At 34.1% G+C, this 20,844-nt stretch overlaps 1 protein-coding gene across 4 annotated transcripts in view; it reads right to left on the reverse strand.

Annotated features, from left to right (window-relative positions):
- LCORL (ligand dependent nuclear receptor corepressor like) overlaps positions 1-20,844 on the reverse strand; it is a gene marked incomplete at both ends in the record, with an annotated part of 176,002 nt that overhangs the window by 124,850 nt on the left and 30,308 nt on the right. For all 4 annotated transcript variants that reach the window (XM_079697764.1, XM_079697765.1, XM_079697763.1 and 1 more), the window contains one exon: positions 619-684. In XM_079697764.1, coding sequence (XP_079553890.1) covers positions 619-684 — 66 coding nt within the window. The remainder of the gene's footprint in view (positions 1-618; positions 685-20,844) is intronic.

Raw genomic sequence — 20,844 nt, forward strand, 5'->3', positions numbered from 1 at the left:
CAAATGTCTACAAAAATGTTCTCTCCTAGTGCTCTACATTTCCAAGCAAGTAATAAAAAAACTAAACTATATTACAGCAGTTACGGCATAGATCAAAATCTTCCACCAGGATTTATGCTAGAGTGTTTGGAAGAGGAGGCTATAAGAAATAACAAATAGTATTAAAACTCTGAACACACATGGCAGGGTATCTCAGAATGACAATCTGAGTTCCAGGCTGCCTATATCATAAGCAACAGGAGATATTTATTTAACTGAACCCTTTTAAGTCCTCGTTAAGAATAAGTCAGGGCACATAATGTTTAAAATAACAAAAATTAAATTTTACCATTAAGCCAAAAACAAGCTTTGTTTTCTACTTTGATCAATGTACTAAAAGTTTTTAAAAGGTTATATAATAATGTAATAATAGAAATTTTGTTTTAAATTTTGTAATTATCATTATTACATTATATAATAGAAATAATATTTAGATCATTTTATTTACTTATTTAAAAATATTTTCCAATTAAATGAGATCACAAATTCATTTTAATACAAAGTTAGTATAGAACAACCATTTTTCATTTGTAAAATGGACAGATTAAAATTTTTAAATAAAATTTAAAGAAACATTACCTTCAAATAAACTGAGGTCTCTTCGTAGCCGTGGTCCATAAAGCCCTTCTAAAATACTCTCAAAACCTGTGTTATTAAAGAGAGAAAAGTATATTAACTACTAAAAAAGCTTAACTTTACAATAATCAAAAACCATAAATTCTATATGAATCAGATAATTATATATTTAACATACTATGAGGTGTCATTTTTTCCTTTAGATGAATTAAGTTGAACTAGGCAATATATACAACACAGCAAGAAGTCACACAATGACTACCAGGAATTACATGATTGTAAAAAAAAAAATGTAAATATTCAAATGTAAATATTCACTTCTAAAACAAGTAAACACCTTTGTCATTTAGAAATAGTCCCAGGTTAAAATAATGAGCAGATTTGTTTTGCAATGATTTGTAGAGATGAAAAGAATAATTAGAAGAGACATGTATTACAATCCTGTTTATACTGGTTACAAAAAATGTTAACTTTAAAAAAAGTAGCATCTTTAACCTCAATTTTAAAAACGAGTAAATAAGTGTCAATGGGGAGAAATTTTTGCTGTGAAAAGTATGATATATAAAATTTAAACCTACTTGTAAAAATTAAAACACAACAATTTTGCCTTGTTTTAAGGAAAAAAATTACTGAAAATCTTATTAAGTTAACAAGACTCCAGTTAATGAACTCAGAGTATCCTACTTTGTGGATAAACTAATATTAAGATTTTACAATTTTCTTATTGAAGTCTGCATCATATTCAGTATTAAGCAAGTTACTGATAAACTACAAGGCATCCTGGAAAATGACCAAGATGGCAAAATAAATGGAAAACCAAGAAAAGGAACTAATTTAGGGATGCTTAAATTATGAAGGAAAAAAACTAAAGGAAGCATGATAGACCTGGAAAATAAAAGACAGATTTTCTCAGTAATATTTATAAACTGTAAAACAGGAGAAATACTTCTGTAGAAATGTTTTATAAATCATAAACTGCTTTTAAAAACATTAAAAAACCTCTATACTCAAGATGCATGTTAAAATCAATGGTGTGTCAGTCGAAAAGTGACTTTTTTATTTAGTAGAACATGAAGAAATGATGTATCTTACAACTGATGATGTCTTAAATCTGACAAAGTAAGGTAGCTCTCATGGTACTTGGTAAATATGTACTTTAAAAAATCTTTGTGAAATGATTCAGTACTAGTTCCCATGAGTGGAAATTTCAGGCAGAAGAGTGAATGAACTCCCACCAGAGGATGCTTTCAAGAATGCTACAGAAAAGACTTACTATTAGATAAAGACTCAGACTGAACAAGCACCAAATCTGTATTACCAAGATATTCTATTTTGATGTGATCAATTTACTCCAAAAATAATATTGCAAACAACTATTTTAGGATGTTATTCTGTGGTATTTTGGACAAAATGTATAGCGCCCCCCACCCCGGGGTAAGCATACTGAATTTAAACAGTGTATATTTCCTAGATTTAAGCCTGAAAAGAAAGCAAACAGGGACTTACATTTTTCTACTGGGTTCCTCAACTGTTCACTAGATAAGACCAAGGTCTTACATACAGCCTGTTGAGATTTATTCATATTGCATAGTGTTGGTGCTATTGTAAATGATATCCTTAGTTAAAAGTTTTGTTTCTTGGGCTTCCCTGGTGGCGCAGTGGTTGCGAGTCCGCCTGCCGAGGCAGGGGACACGGGTTCGTGCCCTGGTCTGGGAAGATCCCACATGCCGCGGAGCGGCTGGGCCTGTGAGCCATGGCCACTGGGCCTGCGCGTCCGGAGCCTGTGCTCTGCAACGGGAGAGGCCACAACAGTGAGAGGCCCGCGTACCGCAAAAAAAAAAAAAAAAAAGTTTTGTTTCTTGTAGGCTTATAGAAACACAATTGATGTTTGTATATTGACTTTGTTATCTAACAACATCGCTAAACTTTGTAATTATAATAATTTATCTGGAAATGCTCTACATATACAAATATATCATCTATAGATAATGGTAGTTTTGTTCCTTTCTAATCCTTATTGCTTTCTTTTTTCTTGCTCTTGCCTTATTGGATTAGCTAGGACCTCAATTATGATGTTGAAAATTGGTGGTTAGAGTGAGCATCCTTGACATACCCAATCTAAATGGGAACACATTCCGAGTTTCATCATTAAATATGTTTGCTGTATTCTTTAAGAGAAATACTGCTTATCACATTAAGGAAGTTCATTCTATGTTTAGCTTGTTAGGGGAGTTTTCCTGCCATGCAAAGATATTGAATTTTGCCAAATCAATCAGTTTATTTATATTTGATTTACAAAATTGCATTTCAGGTGTACAACACAGTAATTCAATATTTTTATAGACTATACTCCATACAAAGCTATTATTAAATATTGACTATATTTCCTGTGGTGTAGATTACAACCTTGTAGCTTATTTCATACCTAGTAGTTTGTAAATCTCAATCCCCTTCACACATTTTGCCCATCCTCCCACCCATCTTCCCTCTGGTAACTACTAGTTTGTTCTCTATAAGTCTGTTTCTGTTTTGTTGTATTCATTTATTTTATTTTTTAGATTTTATTTATAAGTGAAAACATACAGTATTTGTCTTTCTCTGTCTGACTTACTTCACGAAGCATAATACCTTCCAGGTCCATCCACATTGTCACAAACGGCAACATTTCTTCCTTTCTTTTTTTTTTAAGGCTGAGTACCAAATTTATTTTGAATTTATTGAAATAACTATGTCATTTTTCTTTCTTAAATCTCTGAATATAGTGATACAGTGAATTACATTGAATATTAAACCAAACCTCTTCCATTCCTGGGAAAACCCAACATTATCATGAGACATATTTGCTGGGTTCCTTATCTTGATTAGTCCTTTCAAATTTCGGCATCTATGTTCACTAATGAGACTGGTCTGTAAATTTCCTTTGTACTTGATCAAGTTTTTATATCAATGTTATTATGCTACCCTCATAAAATGAGTGGCAATGTCCTTTCCTTTTCTATTCTCTGGGAAAATATTAGGAAATGTAGGATGCCTTGCTTGGCCATTTTAAAAGAACATGCCAGGGATGCCAAATGGAAATAAAGTCTTTCTGAAGTGCCTATTACTGATTAAATTTATTTAACTGTTAAAGGATTATTCATGTATTCTATTTCTTATGTTAGTCACAGTTTTCTGGGAACTTGCCCATTTCAACTATATTTTCTAATTTATTTGCATAAAACATTTCCTTGTATGTTTTTATCTATCTAATGTCAACAATATCAGAGGTCATGTCCTTTTTGCTTTTCATTCCATACTTCAGGTGTTTATGATTTCTCTTTTTTCTCAGTCGAGCCATTTAAAGTTTCTCTCCCTCTCTTTTTTCTTAGATTTAAAAAGAATTCTTTTTTGATTCCTTGATCTTCTCTATTGTATGTCTGTTTTCTTATCCATTAATTCCTGTCCCTGCTTTTATTTCTTCCTGCCCTCTATTTTATTCTGCTCTTATTTTTTCTTCCTGAAATGGAAGAGCTCATTAACTTTCAGCCTTTCTTCTTTTCTAATATATGCATTTAAAGTTACTGATTGCCATCTAATAAGCTGCATTCCAGTCATATTTTCTCATCATTCAGTCGAAATATTCCCTAATTTTCATTATGTCTTCTTTTCAGGTTCACAGTTTTTAGAAGTGTAGTTCTTAATTTCCAAATATATATGGATAGTCTATCCTTTTAATAGATTTCTAACTTAATTACACTGTAGTAAAAGTAAATACCCAACATGATTTCAATCTTGAAATTTTCTGAGACTGTCTTTATGGTCAATACACAATTTTTGAAAATTCTCTGCATATGCTTGGGAAGAGTACATACTCTGAAATTGTTGGATGCAATTTTACAGTTTTGGTTTTTCAATGCCTGTTTTTTCTATCAATTGTTGAGAAAAGTAAGCAAAATCTTCTATGAAATTGTGGCTTTGTCTATTTCTCTTTTTTACTTCTTTGAAATTTTGCTTTATGTTTTTGAAGCTACGTTATTAAGTGCTTATAATTTTATAATTGTTATATCATCCTGGTGAATAGAACTCCATATAATTACAAAGTGAACCTTTTTATTTCTAGCAATGATTTTTGCATTCGACTCTATGGTCTTTTGTTACACACCTATAAAACACTTTTTGTTATTGTTTCCATAATGTCTTTTTCAATTATTTCTTTACAACCTTTCTGTATTATTAAATAATATGGAATTTCTTTTTCTAAAACACTACAACATTTTGTCAAAATTTAGTAATTTAAATTTAAGAGTTTATATTTGGGTTTAAATTCCTTATCTGTTTTTGTTCTATTTGTATCAAGCTTCTATTTTTCGCCTTTCTTGCAAACTTTGGAATTCACTGAATATTTAATGTTTAATTTTGTTTTTCCTCTTTCAATATGATAATTATGCCCTCTATTTCTATTCTTTTTGAGGTTATCCCAGAAATTAGGATATAGGTCTAACATTAATCAAAATCTTTACCCATCCTTCTAGGACTTAGACCTCCTTCCTATTTATGCTATTGCTCTATATACTTCACTAAACACTATGTTGTTTTATGTTTGCACACATATTTACCACTGTCTCTGCTCTTCATTACTTATATCTCAGAGCATTCATCTAGGAATACTTTGCTTCTGCCTGAAGTACCTCCTTTAGTGAATATGTATTGCTGTTAACACCCTTCCTAAGACTCTGATCAAAAGTACTTAAGTTGTTCTCATAATATACTTCATGCTGCCCTCTCTCTCTCTCCTATATTTTACATTTCTTTCTCTTTCCTTAACTGCATTTAATTTCTTCTACCATATATATTCCACTTCACAAATTCCCTCTATTGCACAATCAGCTGACAAACACATCCTCTGATTTTTTAAGTCAATTTTATAGAGATAAAATTGTCATGTAATACTATGTACCCATTTAAAAAATAAAGTTCAATAAATTTTGACAAATGCATATTTTCATTTAACTAAGAACATAATCAAGCACAGAATACTTCTGTCAACTCAAATAGTATGTTTGTGCCATATGAGTAAATTTTCTGGAACAACCCAAAGCCCAAAGAAACACTAATCTATTTTCTGTCATTATAAATTAGACTTATCTTTTCTATAGTTGCATATAAATGGAATCAGAGCATATATTGTTTTGTGTCTAGCTTCTTTTGCTCAGCCACCTGTTAATGAGATTTATCCATGCTGTTGCATGTATCAACAGTGCTTTCAACTTCTGAGGTGTATTCCCTTATATGGATATAGGGCAAGTTGTTTATTAAGTCTCATGTTGATGGACATTTGAGTTGTTTAAAAGTCTTTGTGAATATATGTTACCATTTCTCTTGAATAAATAAGAGTGTTATTGCTGGGCTGAGTAGTAAGATTGTTCTGGTTTGTCATTAATATTTTAAGGAATTGTACAGCGGTTCTGCAAAATGGCTGTACTCTTTTACATTCCCACCAGTAAAATATGAGAGATTCAGTTGCACCACATCCTTACCAACATATAGCACTGTCAATCTTTCTAACTTTAGCCACTGTAAGGAACATGTATGGGTATTGTAATTTGCAATTTCTTGATGACTAATGATTTTAAGCATCCTTTCTATTGAAATGTCCATTTTGTTATGGTAACAGGGTTATGCTATGCAATTTGTATCTTATAAGTTATAGTATTTATTTGCATAAAGTTGTTCAAAAGATTTCCTACTACCCTTTTAATGTCTACACAATCTGCAGTGATATCCCTCTTTCATTCTCAATATCAGTTTAATTATCTCCTCTACTTTTTTATTGATCTCTCTGGCCAAAGTTTTAGCAATTTTATTGATCTTTTCAAAATACCACTTGTGGTTTCAATAATTTTATTGTTCATCCTTTTCTATGGTTTTTATATCTGTCCTACCTTTATTATATTCTTCTTTATAATTATTTTTTGTTTCATTTGCACTTATTATGTGACCTTTGTCCTTTTCTAGTAAAAGCATTTAAAGCTATAAATTTCTCCCTATTCACTACTTTAGCTCCATCTCATAAATTCTGATAAATTGTCTTTTCATTTTTATTCAGTTCAAAATGTTTGTAATTTTCCTTATGATGCATTGTTATGCGCCCAGGTTATAAATGTGTTTATCTTCCAAATATTTGGGAATTTTCCAGAAGTCTGTTACTGAATCCCAACTGAATTCCTTGTGATCATAAAACATGTTAGATTACAATCACCTGAAATTTATTGAGATTTGATTTACAGGTGGCACATGATGTACTATGTTGGTGAATATTCCATGTACACTTGAAAAGAATGTGTATTTGCAGTTATTGGGTGGAGTGTACTATAAACGTCATTTAGGCCTAGCTGACAAAGTGTTAAGTCTTCTATATTTCTATTGGTTTTCTGTGTTATCTTTCTCCTTTAAGTTCTGTCAGTTTTTGCTTCATGTATTTTGAATTTATGATATTAGGTGCATATATATTTTTTATATTGTCTCCTTTGTGAATTGATTTCATCATCATTAAAAAATGTACCCCTTTATCCCTGTTCTAAAGTCTTATCCTTTGGCCTGAAGTCTACTGTGTCTGATGTTACATCAGACACAGCAACTTTCTTATGATTAGCATTTTTTTTTTATACAGTTGACCTCTGATGAACATGGGTTTGAACTGTGTGGATTCACTCACACGTGGATTTTTTCCAATAGTTAATACTATAGTGCTACACAATCTGAGGGTGGTTAAACCCACAGATGCAGACCACAGATATAGAGGAACCACAAATATGGAAGGCCGACTACAAGTTATAGGCAGATTTTCAACTGTGTGGAGGGATGACATCCCTAACCCGCTTGTTGTTCAAGGGTCAACTATATATCTTTTTCCATCCTTTAATTTTTAACGTATGTCTTTATATTTACATTGAGTTTCTTGTGGAAAACATAGAGTTGATATTTCAATACAGTGTAAATATCTGCTTTTTAATTGAAGTGTTTAGATGATTAATATCTAATGTAGTTATCAATACGGTTGGGTTTATATCTGCCATCTTGTTATTTGTTTTCTATTTATTCCATCTGTTATATGTTACTTCCCCAACTCTCACCTCCCGCAATATTCTTTTGGATTGAATAAGGATTTTTTTAATACTCTATTTTATTTCCACTATTTGCTATTATTAGCTCGACCTCTTTTTAGTTTTTTAGTGCTTGCTACTATAGGATTTATAATGTTCATTTTAACTTTTCAGTCTACCTTCAAATATTATAATATGACTTAATAGACAATGTTAGGAGCAGTATATATCCATGCTCCACCCCCATTCTCGGTGCCACGGTTATATATTTTACATCCACGTCTGTTATAAATCCCACCATACATTACTTTTACTTTAAAAGATAAATTATTTTAAAGAAATTTTAAACAGGAGAATGTCTCTCCTACATTTACGCACATATTTACAATCTCTATAATCTTTTTTTCCTTTGTGTAGACCTTATGTCTAAAGAACTTCCTTCAATATTTATTGCACTAAAAGTTTGCTAGCAATGAATTCTTTCAGCTATTGTTTTTCTGGAAAAAAAATCATTCTGTCTTCACTTAAAAAAAACCATTTTGTTAGGTACAGAATTCTAGGTTGACAGATTTTGATGCCAGCACTTTAAAGATATCCTTCCATTGTCTAATGGTTTGCAAAGTTCCTGACTGTCTGCAATCCTTCTCGTCTTCGTTCCTCTGTAGTAATGTGTCTTTTTTTCCGGCTGCTTTCAAAATTTCCTCTTTATCACTGACTTTGCGCAATTTGATTATTATGTGCTCTGGGTGGCTTTCTATGTGTATATTCTACTTGGGATAAATAAGTTGAGCTACCTGGATCTGTGCAGGGTTATAGTTGTTATCAAATTTGGAAAACTCATGGCAATTATTTCTCCCAATATTTTTTGTATGGCCTCCTTTTGTTCTGGATTCCAATTCAGTATTGTTAGACCACTTGATATTGTTCCAATAATCACTAATGCACAGTTTACTTTTTTCCCTAGTTCTTTTTCTACCTGTTCTGTATTTTGGGTATTTTCTGTTGCTAGGTTTCAATTCACTGATCTTTTCTTCTGCAGTGCCTAGTTTGCAATACGAAACCAGATATTTAAAATATATAATTTGAAGAGTTCTGACATATGCATATGCCCATAAAACCATTACCACAATCAAAAAAACTAACACTTGCAACACTTCCAAACACACGCTCACTTTTTTTTAAAATAAATTTATTTATATATATATTTGGCTGCGTTGGGTCTTCGTTCCTGCGTGCAGGCTTTCTCTAGTTGCGGTGAGTAGGGTCTACTCTTTGTTGCAGCACGTGGGCTTCTCATTGTGGTGGCTTCTCTTGTTGCAGAGCATGGGTTCTAGGCACGCGGGCTTCAGTAGTTGTGGCACACAGGTTCAGCAGTTGTGGCTTGCGGGCTCTAGAGTACAGGCTCAGTAGTTGTGGTGCACGGGCTTAGTTACTCCATGGCATGTGGGATCTTCCTGGATCAGGGCTCGAACCCGTGTCACCTGCATTGGCAGGTGGATTCTTAACCACTGTGCCACCAGGGAAGCCCCCTGCTCACTTGTTTTTAATCCATCTATCCCTCTACTCAGAACCCTAGGCGAACACTATAGATTAGTTAACATTTTCTAGAATTTTACAATAGAAACTTACAGTACAGACTCCATTTTTTTTTTTTTTTTTGCCTGACCCGTTTCACTCAGCAGAATGATTTTGAGTTTTATCCATACTGTCACCTGTATCATTACTTTGTTATTTTATTTTCTAGTATACTCTATCGTATGGAATTATCCAGTCAGATGTCGGTGGATATTTTCATTTTTCTTGCATATATAATTAATAGTGAAATGGCTGGGTTATATGGTAGGTTTATGTTTACTTTTTTCAAATTAATTTATTTTTTAAATTGAAGTACAGTTGATTTACAGAGTTGTGTTAATTTCTGCTGTACAGCAAAGTGTCTCCATTATACAGATATATACATTCTTCTTTATATTCTTTTCCATTATCGTTTATTCCAGGATATTGAATATATAGTTCCCTGTGCTATACAGTAGGACCTTGTTGTTTATCCATTCTATATGTAATCACTTGCATCTACTAACCCCAAACTCCCAGTCCATCCCTCCCCCACCACCCTACCCCTTGGCAACCCCAGGTTGTTTAGCTTTTTAAGAAATCAAAATGTTTTCATAAGTTATTATATCATTTTATGCAAAAATCCTTAACAAAATATTAGCAAGCCAAATCCAACAACACATGAAAAAGATCATACACCACAATCAAGTGGGATTCATCCCAGGGCCACAGGGATGGTTCAACATATGCAAATCAGTCAGTGTGACAGACCACCTCAATAAGAGACAAAAACCACATGATCATCTCAAGAGATGCAGGAAAACCATTTGATAAAATTCAACATCTATTCATGATAAAAACTCTTACCAAAGTGGGTGTAGAGGGAACATATCTCAACATATTGAAAGCTATTTATGACAAACCCACAGGCAACATAATACTCAATGGCGAAAAGCTGAAAGCCTTCCCACTAAAATCTGGAACAAGACAAGGATGCTCACTCTTCTCACCACTTCTATTCAACATAGTATTGGAAGTCCTAACCACAGCAATCAGACAAGAAAAAGAAATAAAAGGTATCCAAATTTTAAGGGGTAAAATTGTCATTATATGCAGATGACATTATACTATATATAGAAAACCCTAAGGACTCCACATAAAAACTACTAGAATTGATAAAGGAATTCAGCAAGGTAGCAGGATACAAGATTAACATACAGAAATCTGTTGCATTTCTTTACACTAATAATGAAATATCAGAAAGGGAAAGTAAAAAAAAAAATCCCTTTTAAAATCACATAAAAAAAATAAAGTACTTAGGAATAAACCTGATCAAAGAGGTGAAACACTTATATGCTGAAAACTATAAAGTACTGATAAAGGAAACTAAAGATTCAAGGAAATGGAAAGATATCCCATGCTTTGGGATTAGAAGAATTAGAATAGTTTAAACGGCCATACTACCTATCCAAAACAACCTACAGATTTAATGTGATCCCTACCAAATTATGCATGATATTTTTCACAGATTTAAAACAAAGAATCCTAAAATTTATATGGAACCATAAAAGACCCAGAATTGCCAAAGCAATTCTGAGGGAAAAGGACAGAGCTTGGAGGCATAACCCTCCCAGACTTCATACAATGCTACAAAGCTACAGTAATCAAAACAGCATGGTACTGGCACAAAACAGACATATAGGTCAATGGAACAGAATAGACAGCCCAGAAATAAAACCATACACCTGTGGTCAATTAATCTTCGACAAAGGAGGCAAGAATATACAATGGAGAAAAGACAGTCTCTTCAGCAAGGGGTGCTGGGAACGCAGGACAGCTGCATGTAAATCAGTGAAGTTAGAACACTCCCTCACACCATACACAAAAATAAACCCCAAATGGTTTGCAGAGTTAAATGTTAAGACATGACACCATAAACCTCCTAGAAGAGAACATAGGCAAAACATTTCTGACGTTAAGTTATAGCAGTGTTTTTCCTAGGTCATTCTCCCAAGGCAACAGAAAAATAAAAAGCAAAAATAAACAAATGGGACCTAGAAAAAAACCTTATAAGCTTTTGCACAGCAAAGAAAACCATAAAATGAAAAGACAACTTATGGAGTGGGAGAAAATATTTGCAAATGATGAGACCAACAAGGGCTTAATTTCCAAAATATAAATACAGCTCAGGGCTTCCCCGGTGGTGCAGTGGTTAAGAATCCACCTGCCAATGCAGGGGACACAGGTTCGAGCCCTGGTCCGGGAAGATCCCACATGACGTGGAGCAACTAAGCCCATGCATCACAACTACTGAGCCTGTGAGCCACAACTACTGAGCCTGTGTGCCACAGCTACTGAAGCCCACGCGCCTACAGCCCGTGCTCCACAACAAGAGAAGCCACCGCAATGAGAAGCCCACGCACCTCAACGAAGAGTAGCCCTCACTCACCGCAACTACAGAAAGCTCACGCGCAACAACGAAGACCCAATACAACCTTAAATAAATAAATAAATAGATAGATAGATAGATAGACAGATAGATAGATAGACTCAACTCAAGGGCTACTTAAATAAAAACAAAAAACAAAAACAAAAAAATAGCTCATACAACTCAATTACAAAAAAACAAACAACCCAATCAAAAACTGGGCAGAAGAACTAAATAGACATTTCTCCAATGAAGATATGCAGATGGCCAACAGGCATATGAAAAGATGCTCAACATCACTAATTATTAGAGAACTGCAAATCAAAACTACCCTGAGGTATCACCTCATACCAGTCAGAATGGTCATTACCAAAAAGTCCACAAATAAATGCTGGAGAGAGTGTGAAGAAAAGGAAACCTTCCTACACTGTTGGTGGAAATGTAAGTTGGTACAACCACTACGGAAAACAGTATGGAGGTTCCTTAAAAAACTAAACATAGAGCTACCATATGATCAGCAATCCCACTCCTGGGCATATATCCAGAAAAGATGAAAACTCTAATTCGAAAAGATACACGCACCACTATGTTTATTGTAGCACTATTCACAATAGCCAAGGAATGGAAGCAACCTAAGTACCCATTAACAGATGAATGGATAAAGAAGATGCATATATATGCAGTGGAATGTCACTCAGCCATAAAAAGAATGAAATATTGCCATTTGCAGCACATGGATGGATCTAGAGTTTATCACACTAAGTCAACTAAGTCATACAAGGGAAAGACAAATATCCTATGATATCACTCATATACAGAACCTAAAGAATAATACAAATGAACTATTTACAAAACAGAAACAGATTCACAAACATAGGAAACAAATTTACGGTTACCAAAGGGGAAAGGGGGGGAGGGATAAATTAGGAGTTTGGGATTAGCAGATACAAACTACTATATATTAAATAAACAACAAGGTCCTACTGTATAGCACAGGGAACTATGTTCAACATCTTGTAATAAACTATAATGGAAAAGAATATGAAAAACAACATATATGTATAACTGAATCATTTTGCTATACACCAGAAACTAATACAATGTTGTAAATTAACTATACTTCAATTCAAAAAAAGTTATTGTATCGTTTTACATTCTCACCAGCCATGTACAAATGTTACATTATGGCTTCTCAACCCCAACATCACTTGGTATGGTCTACTGTGTGTTTTTCTTTTGTTTACTTTTTTTTTTTCTTTTCAACCATTCAAATGACTTAAAACCTTCCTAATGTCATGATATCTCATTGTGATTTTTATTTGCATTTCTCTAATGATTAGTGATGTTGATCATCTTTTCACATGCTTACTGCCATTCATATGTCTCTATTAAAATATTTTGCAAAATTTTTAATTGGGTTGTTTGACCTCTTATCATTGAGTGGTAAGAGCGTTTTTGTTTGTTTTTAAATATATTCTGGATACTATCCTTTTGTCTGATATATATGTTGTCGCTGTTTCCTCCCAGCTTCTGGCCTTCCTTTCTGTTTTCTTAATGGTGTCTTCCAAGGAATAAAAGTTAATTTTGATGAAGATCAATTCATCCATTTTTTTCCTTTACGGTTGTTGTTTTTGTGCTCTAAGAAACTTTCTCTACACCAAGGCTGCAAAGCTCTTCTCTGAAAACTTATAGAAATTTAAGTTTTACATTTAGGGCTATGGTCCATTTTGATTATTTTTTGTGAATGGTGTGATAGAGCTGATGTTCTTCTTTTCTATATTGATATCTATTTGACCCAGCACCATTTGTTGAACCATTTCTTTCCTTTTTAAATTCTCCATTTTCCTCTTCATTATGTTCATGCTATCCTTTTAATTCTTGAGTATACTTAGGAAATTTTAATAGTTTTCACATCCTTATCTACTAATTCTATTATCTGTTAATTCTGGTTCTAATTCTATTGACTGATATTTTTCCTGATTATGAGCTAAATTTTCCTGCTTTTTTGCATGTCAAGTAATTTTATTCAGATGCCAGACATTATGAATTTTTATATTGTGAGTCCTTTTTTTTTTTCCCCTTGAAGAGTGTCACATTTCATTCATTCAGGAAGTTAACTTACTTGAAGATCATTTTGAGGCTGTGAAAAAGGCTTTAAGGAAAGAAGCAGAAAAGCCTTTCCACTACTACCTTTAGTTTTCTTGGATCTCCACTGAATACCTCTTGTATTCCATGACTGTACTTATTCTGGTTGGTGGGAAACTAAATGGTTCCCAGCCCTGTGTAAGTTCTGAAAATTGTTCAAATTATAGCTCACTGGCACTTGTCCTTTCCTAAAGGTGTTGTTTATCAGGCCTTGTAGAATGTCATCCTACATATGCATGAAGTGGTTTTCAGCCAAAGATTCAAGGGTACCCTATGCTGGTTTCTTGAGCTCTTTCTCCATGTAGCTCTCTCCTTTCCAGTATTATGCTCCACAAGTTCCAGCCACTCACATACACCACCCTAAAGGCTGACTGACCTTTGTCTTCTCCAGTCAGCAAGACCACTTTTTGGGCCAATCCTACCTATGCTACAGTCTGGAAACTACCTCTGGGCAAAAAGCTGGAGTGATCATTAGTTTCCTTTTCCTCAGGGACCACAGTTCTGTGCTGCCTGTTTTCCAATGTCTGAAACAAATTTCTTTTAAATATACAGTCCAGTTTCCTAGCTGTCTATAGTGGAGGATAAGTCCAAACCCTCTTACTTCCTCATGGTCAGAGGTGGAAGTCCATTCTCTGACTTGCTGATTTCAGTAATTTTAATTAAACAAGTTTTATAATGTTCTTTTTCAAATATTTAACATCTTATTTACAGTTCCCCATTTCTTGCAGATATTTAGGTCTGTCACTTCTTTAAATATGGTAAGCACAGTGATTTAAAAAATTAGTATCTGATCATATAGTGTATATATATGTATATATATATATAGTCTTTTATGGGTTGGTTCTGCTGTCTGATGGGTCTTGCTCATCTTGCCTTGTTTCTTTGTGCACTTAATTCAGTACTTACTGGCTTTTACCATCAAAAGATTAAAAATTCCCTAAGGCCTAGGATGGATGTGCCCTCCTCCAGAGATGCTTATCATTTGTTTCCAGAAAGCATCTAAGGGCACCGTCAGCTAGAAACCACCTTGTGGTAAACAGAATAATTAATGGCTCCACAGAGAAATCCATGTTCCAATACCCAGCACCCATGAATAAATTATGTTACATGGCAGAGAGGAATTAAGATTGCAAATGTTATTAAGGTTCCTAATCGCTCACCTTAAAATGAGATTAATATGGTGGACACAGTATAATCACAAGGATCTTTAAACTTGGAGGAAGGAGGCAGAACAATCAGAATGAAAGACGGCATTATGAGAATGACTCAACTGATCACTGCTGGCTTTGAAGATGGAAGGGGACCACAAGGCATGGAATGCTGGCAACCTTTAAAAGTTAGAAAATGCAAGAAAATGGATTCTGCCCCTAAAGCCTTCATAAGGAAACACAGCCCTGCCAACAGCATGATTTTAGCCCACCGAAGCCCATCTCAGGTTTCTGACCTCCAGAACCGTAAGATAAATTAATGTTGTCTTAAACCACAGAATCTGTGTTAATGTATTACAACAGCGATAGAAAACTAATATACACTTGTCTTAGTCCATTCAGGCTGTTGTAACCAAATACCAGAGACTGGGTGGCTTATAAACAGCAGTAAGATAATAAATTAATGTTGTCTTAAATCAAAGAATCTGTGTTAATGTATTACAACAGCAATAGGAAACTAATATACACTTGTCTTAGTCCATTCAGGCTGTTGTAACAAAATACCAGAGACTGGGTGGCTTATAAACAGCAAACATTTATTCCTCACAGTCCTGGAGGCTGAAAGTCCAAGATCAGGGTGCAAGCACAGTCAGATTCTGGTAAAGGCTCTCTTCCAGGTTACAGAATGCCAACTTCTCCCTGTGTCCTCACACAGTGGAAGGGGCAAGCTAGCTCTCTGGGGCCTCCTTTATAAGGGCAGTAATCCCAATCATGAGGGCTCCACCCTTAGGACCTAATCACTTCCTGAAGGTCCCACCTCCTAATACCATCACTTTGGCCCTCAGGTTTTCCACCTAGGAATTCTGGAGAGACACAAAACATTCAGACCACAGCAACACTTCAACCAATTTCATGGTCTGAAGTTCCTTGATTGACTCAGGGTACAGGTCTGTTAGAAGGCCAGTCTGTGACAAGTTCAATCTCAGATATTTTCCTTCCTTTACGTTTTCCTTTTCCTGCTTTGATCATCAGGCAACCTCCTGGGTCTGCAGGGAAAAAAGATGATATAGGTCTGGTTGCATTTACCCTGAAGGCAAGGTCCTCTAAAGTCCCAGCTTAATTTGGATAGGAATATAAGGATATCTACCTTGAACAAGTTACAGGACTTGAATTCTGATCCTCTTGCCTAGTCAGCCAGGAAAGAACAAATAAAACAAATGACTTCACGCTTAAGCAGTTTTTTACCCCTTATTTTCTTCTTACTTCTAACATTAGCCTGTGTATTCCCAAGTATCTTCTCAGCTCTTAAAAAAAATTTTTTTAACCCAGCATTTTCCATTGTTTTCAGCAGAAGGATTGATCTAGATAACTTAGATCACCCTTACCAAAAGCCAAAATTCCTAGTTCATTTTGTTTGACTATAGAGTTCATTTATATAAGTACATGCAGTTTATCCATTTCTCTGTTGAGAACTGTGTGACCTTTCACTTTTTTTGTTATTACAAACAGAACTGCATTAAAAATCTTCATAAATGTGTGATCCTGTCCAAGTGTTAGAGTTTTTTAGGGTAGAAATCTATAAGTGGAAGAAGCACTTGGCTCTCAAGTATGAACATTTTCAACTTTACTAGATACTGCACTATATGGTTGAATCATCCTACAGTTCTAACAGTAATGTTTAAGAGTTCCTGTTTCCCACAAATACTCGCCAAAACTTGGTATTACCAGGCTTTATATTTGTCACACATATGAAAATAAAATCACTTATTTTAATTTGCAGTTACCTAATTATTACTAAAATTTAGCGTATTTTGAAATGTTGTATTTTCATATTGTCCTTTTGCCACTTTTCAACTGAACCACTGGCTTTTCAAAAATTCAGTCAGTTTTAGTATTCTGGGTAATAATTAGCAATTTCATGAACTGTACCCTTCCCCACCCCCCCAGTTATGGCTTGATTTTTCATTTTGTTCTCTTATACCAGAAGTTTTGCAGGGGGCTTTTTGAGGTATAGCTGATTTTAATATTTTTTTCAGAGGTTTTTTTTGGGGGGGGGTTGTTTTGTTGTAATGTAGCATAAACAAACTTTTTTTTGTATCTTGTATTATGGTTTGTACATTTTTTCTTGTATAAGAAAAAAATTTTTAAGTCATAGGTAATTATTCTATGTGTATGTATACAATTTTGAAGTTTTGCTTTACAAATGTAGTTCTTTAATCCATCAGAATTCATTTTTATGAAGAGTCTAATATAGAAATCTAATTTTATCCCAAGCGCCATTCCATCTCAATTGATTAGTAAGGCTATCTTTATGTCCTAAGCAATCCCAAAATGCAAATCTGGATTTTTTTTTTTTTTTTGCTGTACACAGGCCTCTCACTGCTGTGGCCCCTCCCGTTGCAGAGCACAGGCTCTGGACGCGCAGGCTCAGCGGCCATGGCTCACGGGCCCAGCCGCTCCGCGGCATGTGGGATCTTCCCGGTCCGGGGCACGAACCCGTGTCCCCTGCATCGGCAGGCGGACTCTCAACCACTGCGCCACCAGGGAAGCCCTGGATTTTTTTTATTAATACTTTACTGAGATATAATTTCCTACCATAAAATTCACTCATTGTAAGTATACAATTCAATGATTTTAATATATATACAAAGATGCACAATCATCACCACAATCTAATTTTAGAACATTCCATCACCTCCAAAAGAAACCTTCTGCCCATCTAGTCTCCTCATTCCTACAACCAACCCCAGGTACTGATTAATCCACTTTCTGTCTCTATAAATTTGCCTTTTCTGGATATTTCAAATAAATAAAATCATGTAATATGTGCACTTTTCTGTCTGGCTTCTTTCACTGAGTATAATGTCTGATGTTCATCTATGTTGTAGCACATATTAGTACTTCACCACATTTGTATATCCATTTGACAGCTGATGGAACTTTGGGTTGTTTCTACTTTTTGTCTTATTGTCAATAATGCTGCTATGGGCATTTGTGGACGTATATTATCATTTCTATTGGGTAAGTACACATAGAAATGAAATCTTTGGGTCATATAGTATTTTTATGTTTAAGATTTTAGGAAACTGCCAAACTGTCTTCCAAAGTAGCTAGACCATTTTATATTCCCACTAGCAATTTCTCCACAGTTTACCAACACTTGTCTTTTCAATTACAGCCATTTTAGTGAGTATGAAGTGATATCTCATTTTCCTAGTGATTAATGATATTGAACATCTTATTATGTGCTACTGGTAATTCACATATGTTCTTCAGTGAAACGTCTATTCAAATCCTTTGCTTATTTTTTAGTTGGGGTCATTTGTCTTCTCATTATTGAGCTATAAAAGTTCATATGGATATAGGTCCCTTATCAGATATATGATCTACCTGCAAATATTTTCTACAAGTCTGTGCGTTGTCTTTTCACATTCTCGATGATGTCTTTTGAAGCACAAAGGTTTGTAATTTTGATTAAGCCCAACTTATCAACCTTTTTTTGTGGATCTGTTTTTAGGCTCTCCATTGATCTGTTTGTCTACTCCTAAGTGCATACCACAATGTGTTAAAGATTACTATTTTATAATTTGAAAAAATATTCTTAATACCATTCAATGATTTTCTTAACAAAGGTCAAACATATCATTTATTGGAGTTATTCTTGCTTATAGTTCTTATGGCCAACTAAAAATGTTAACTTCTAAAAAAAACTTGTTTCTTTTTGGTATACATGGATGTGGCCAATTTATATTCAGTAAACTTGCTAAACTCTTCTAGTAGTTTTAATAACATATCTATAGATTCTCTTACATTTTTATACAAACACCTGTGGAAAACAACAACTGTAATTTCTCTTTCAAATCACTGTGCTTCCCCCCCACCTCCTTCATTTAATTGTTTTGGCTAAGGCCTCCAGTTAATGTTAAACAGAACTGGTAATACCCTAAAATACATACACAAGAAATAGGTGAGAATGACAGCACACTTCACATCCGAAACTATGCAATCTACAAGATAACAGAATGATACCTTTAAAGTGTTGAAAGAAACTATCAACCCAGAATTGTATACTCAACAAAAGCACCTTTCAAAGATGAAGGTGAAATAAAGACATTTCAGACAGACAAAAACTGAAAGACTAATTATGAGAAGATCTGCACTACAAGAAATGTGAAAGGAAATTCTTCAGGCAGAAGAAAATGTTACCACCCAAACATTTGGATTTATGGAAAGAAGTTAAGATTCCCCCAAAATGGTTAAGATGAAAGGAAATATAAAAGAAAATTTCCCATTTTGGGGGATCTAATCAAACTTGAAAGCTTTTGCACAGCCAAACACAATCAAAATGAAAGGACAACCTACAGAGTGGGAGAAAATATTTGCAAATGATGTGACCGACAAGGGCTTTATTTCCAAGATATAAAAACAACTCATACAACTTAATAATAAAAATACAAACAAGCCAATCAAAAAATGGGCAGAAGACCTAAACAGACAATTCTCCAAAGAAGACATACAAATGGCCAACACAACCTGGAAAGCTGTGCATGCTGCATCTTGACAGGTACTTTAGCACCCTCAGAAGTCAATTTTTCTAGGCTGATTCAGTGAGGTACATAAATATATTGTTTTGTTTTTGTTTATAGTTCCAAGTCAACTGATTTTCCTGATTAGTGATGAGATAGAGGAATACTGATATAAAAAGAATTTTGCTAGGAAATAGATCTAGTAAAGACACTAATATTTCCATAATCCAAACTCCAACAAACAAACAAACAAACAAACAAAAAAAACAAGGAAAACAGTATGGAGGATCCTTAAAAAACTAAAAATAGAGCTACCATATGATCCAGCAATCCCACTCCTGGGTATGTACCCAGAAAAGATGAAAACTCTAATTTGAAAAGATACATGCACCCCAATGTTCACAGCAGCACTATTTACAACAGCCAAAGTGTCCATCAGCAGATGAAAGGATAAAGAAGATGTGGTATACACACACACACAGAGAGACACACACACAGACACACACACAGAGGAATATTACTCAGCAATAAAAAAGAATGAAACATTGCCATTTGCAGCACATGGATGGACCTAGAGACTATCATAAATAAGTCAGACACAGAACGACAAATACCACATGGCATCACTCATGTGGAATCTAATAAATAATACAAATGAATTTATTTACAAAACAGAAACAGACTCAAAGACATCGAAAACAAACTTATGGTAAGGGGGAAGAGGGAAGGATAAATTAGAAGTATGGGATTAACAGATACACACTACTATATATAAAATAAACAACAAGGATTTACTGCATAGGAAAGGGAACTATATTCAACATCTTGTAATAATCTATAATGGAAAATAATCTGAATATATACTTACATATATATACATATATATATATACATACATATATCTGAATTACTTTGCTGTACACCTGAAACTAACACAATATTGTAAACCTACTATACTTCAATTACAAAAAAAAAAAGAGACATTTTCCCAGTTTTAACTGCTCTAAAAGATAACTGACTAAACTAAAAGTAGTAGTAATACTGGTTAATAGCATATGTAAAATTTTTGCAAATAATATATTTAATGAAGAACTTATATCCAGAAACTCAAGAAACCAAACCACTGAAAAAAAGGGCGAGGGTAACAGATTTGAACAGACACATCACAGAAAACAAACTGATGGCAAATTAGCATACAAAAACGTACTCCACATCATTTATCATTGATATGCAAATTAAAATCCCAACAAAATATTACACACCTATTTGAATGGCTAAAAAGAAACTGCTAATACCACATGCTTCTAAGGATGCACAACAACTGGATTTCTCATAAATTATAGGAA

This window comes from Hyperoodon ampullatus, assembly GCF_949752795.1.
Source record: "Hyperoodon ampullatus genome assembly, chromosome: 1".
Taxonomy (NCBI): domain Eukaryota; kingdom Metazoa; phylum Chordata; class Mammalia; order Artiodactyla; family Ziphiidae; genus Hyperoodon; species Hyperoodon ampullatus.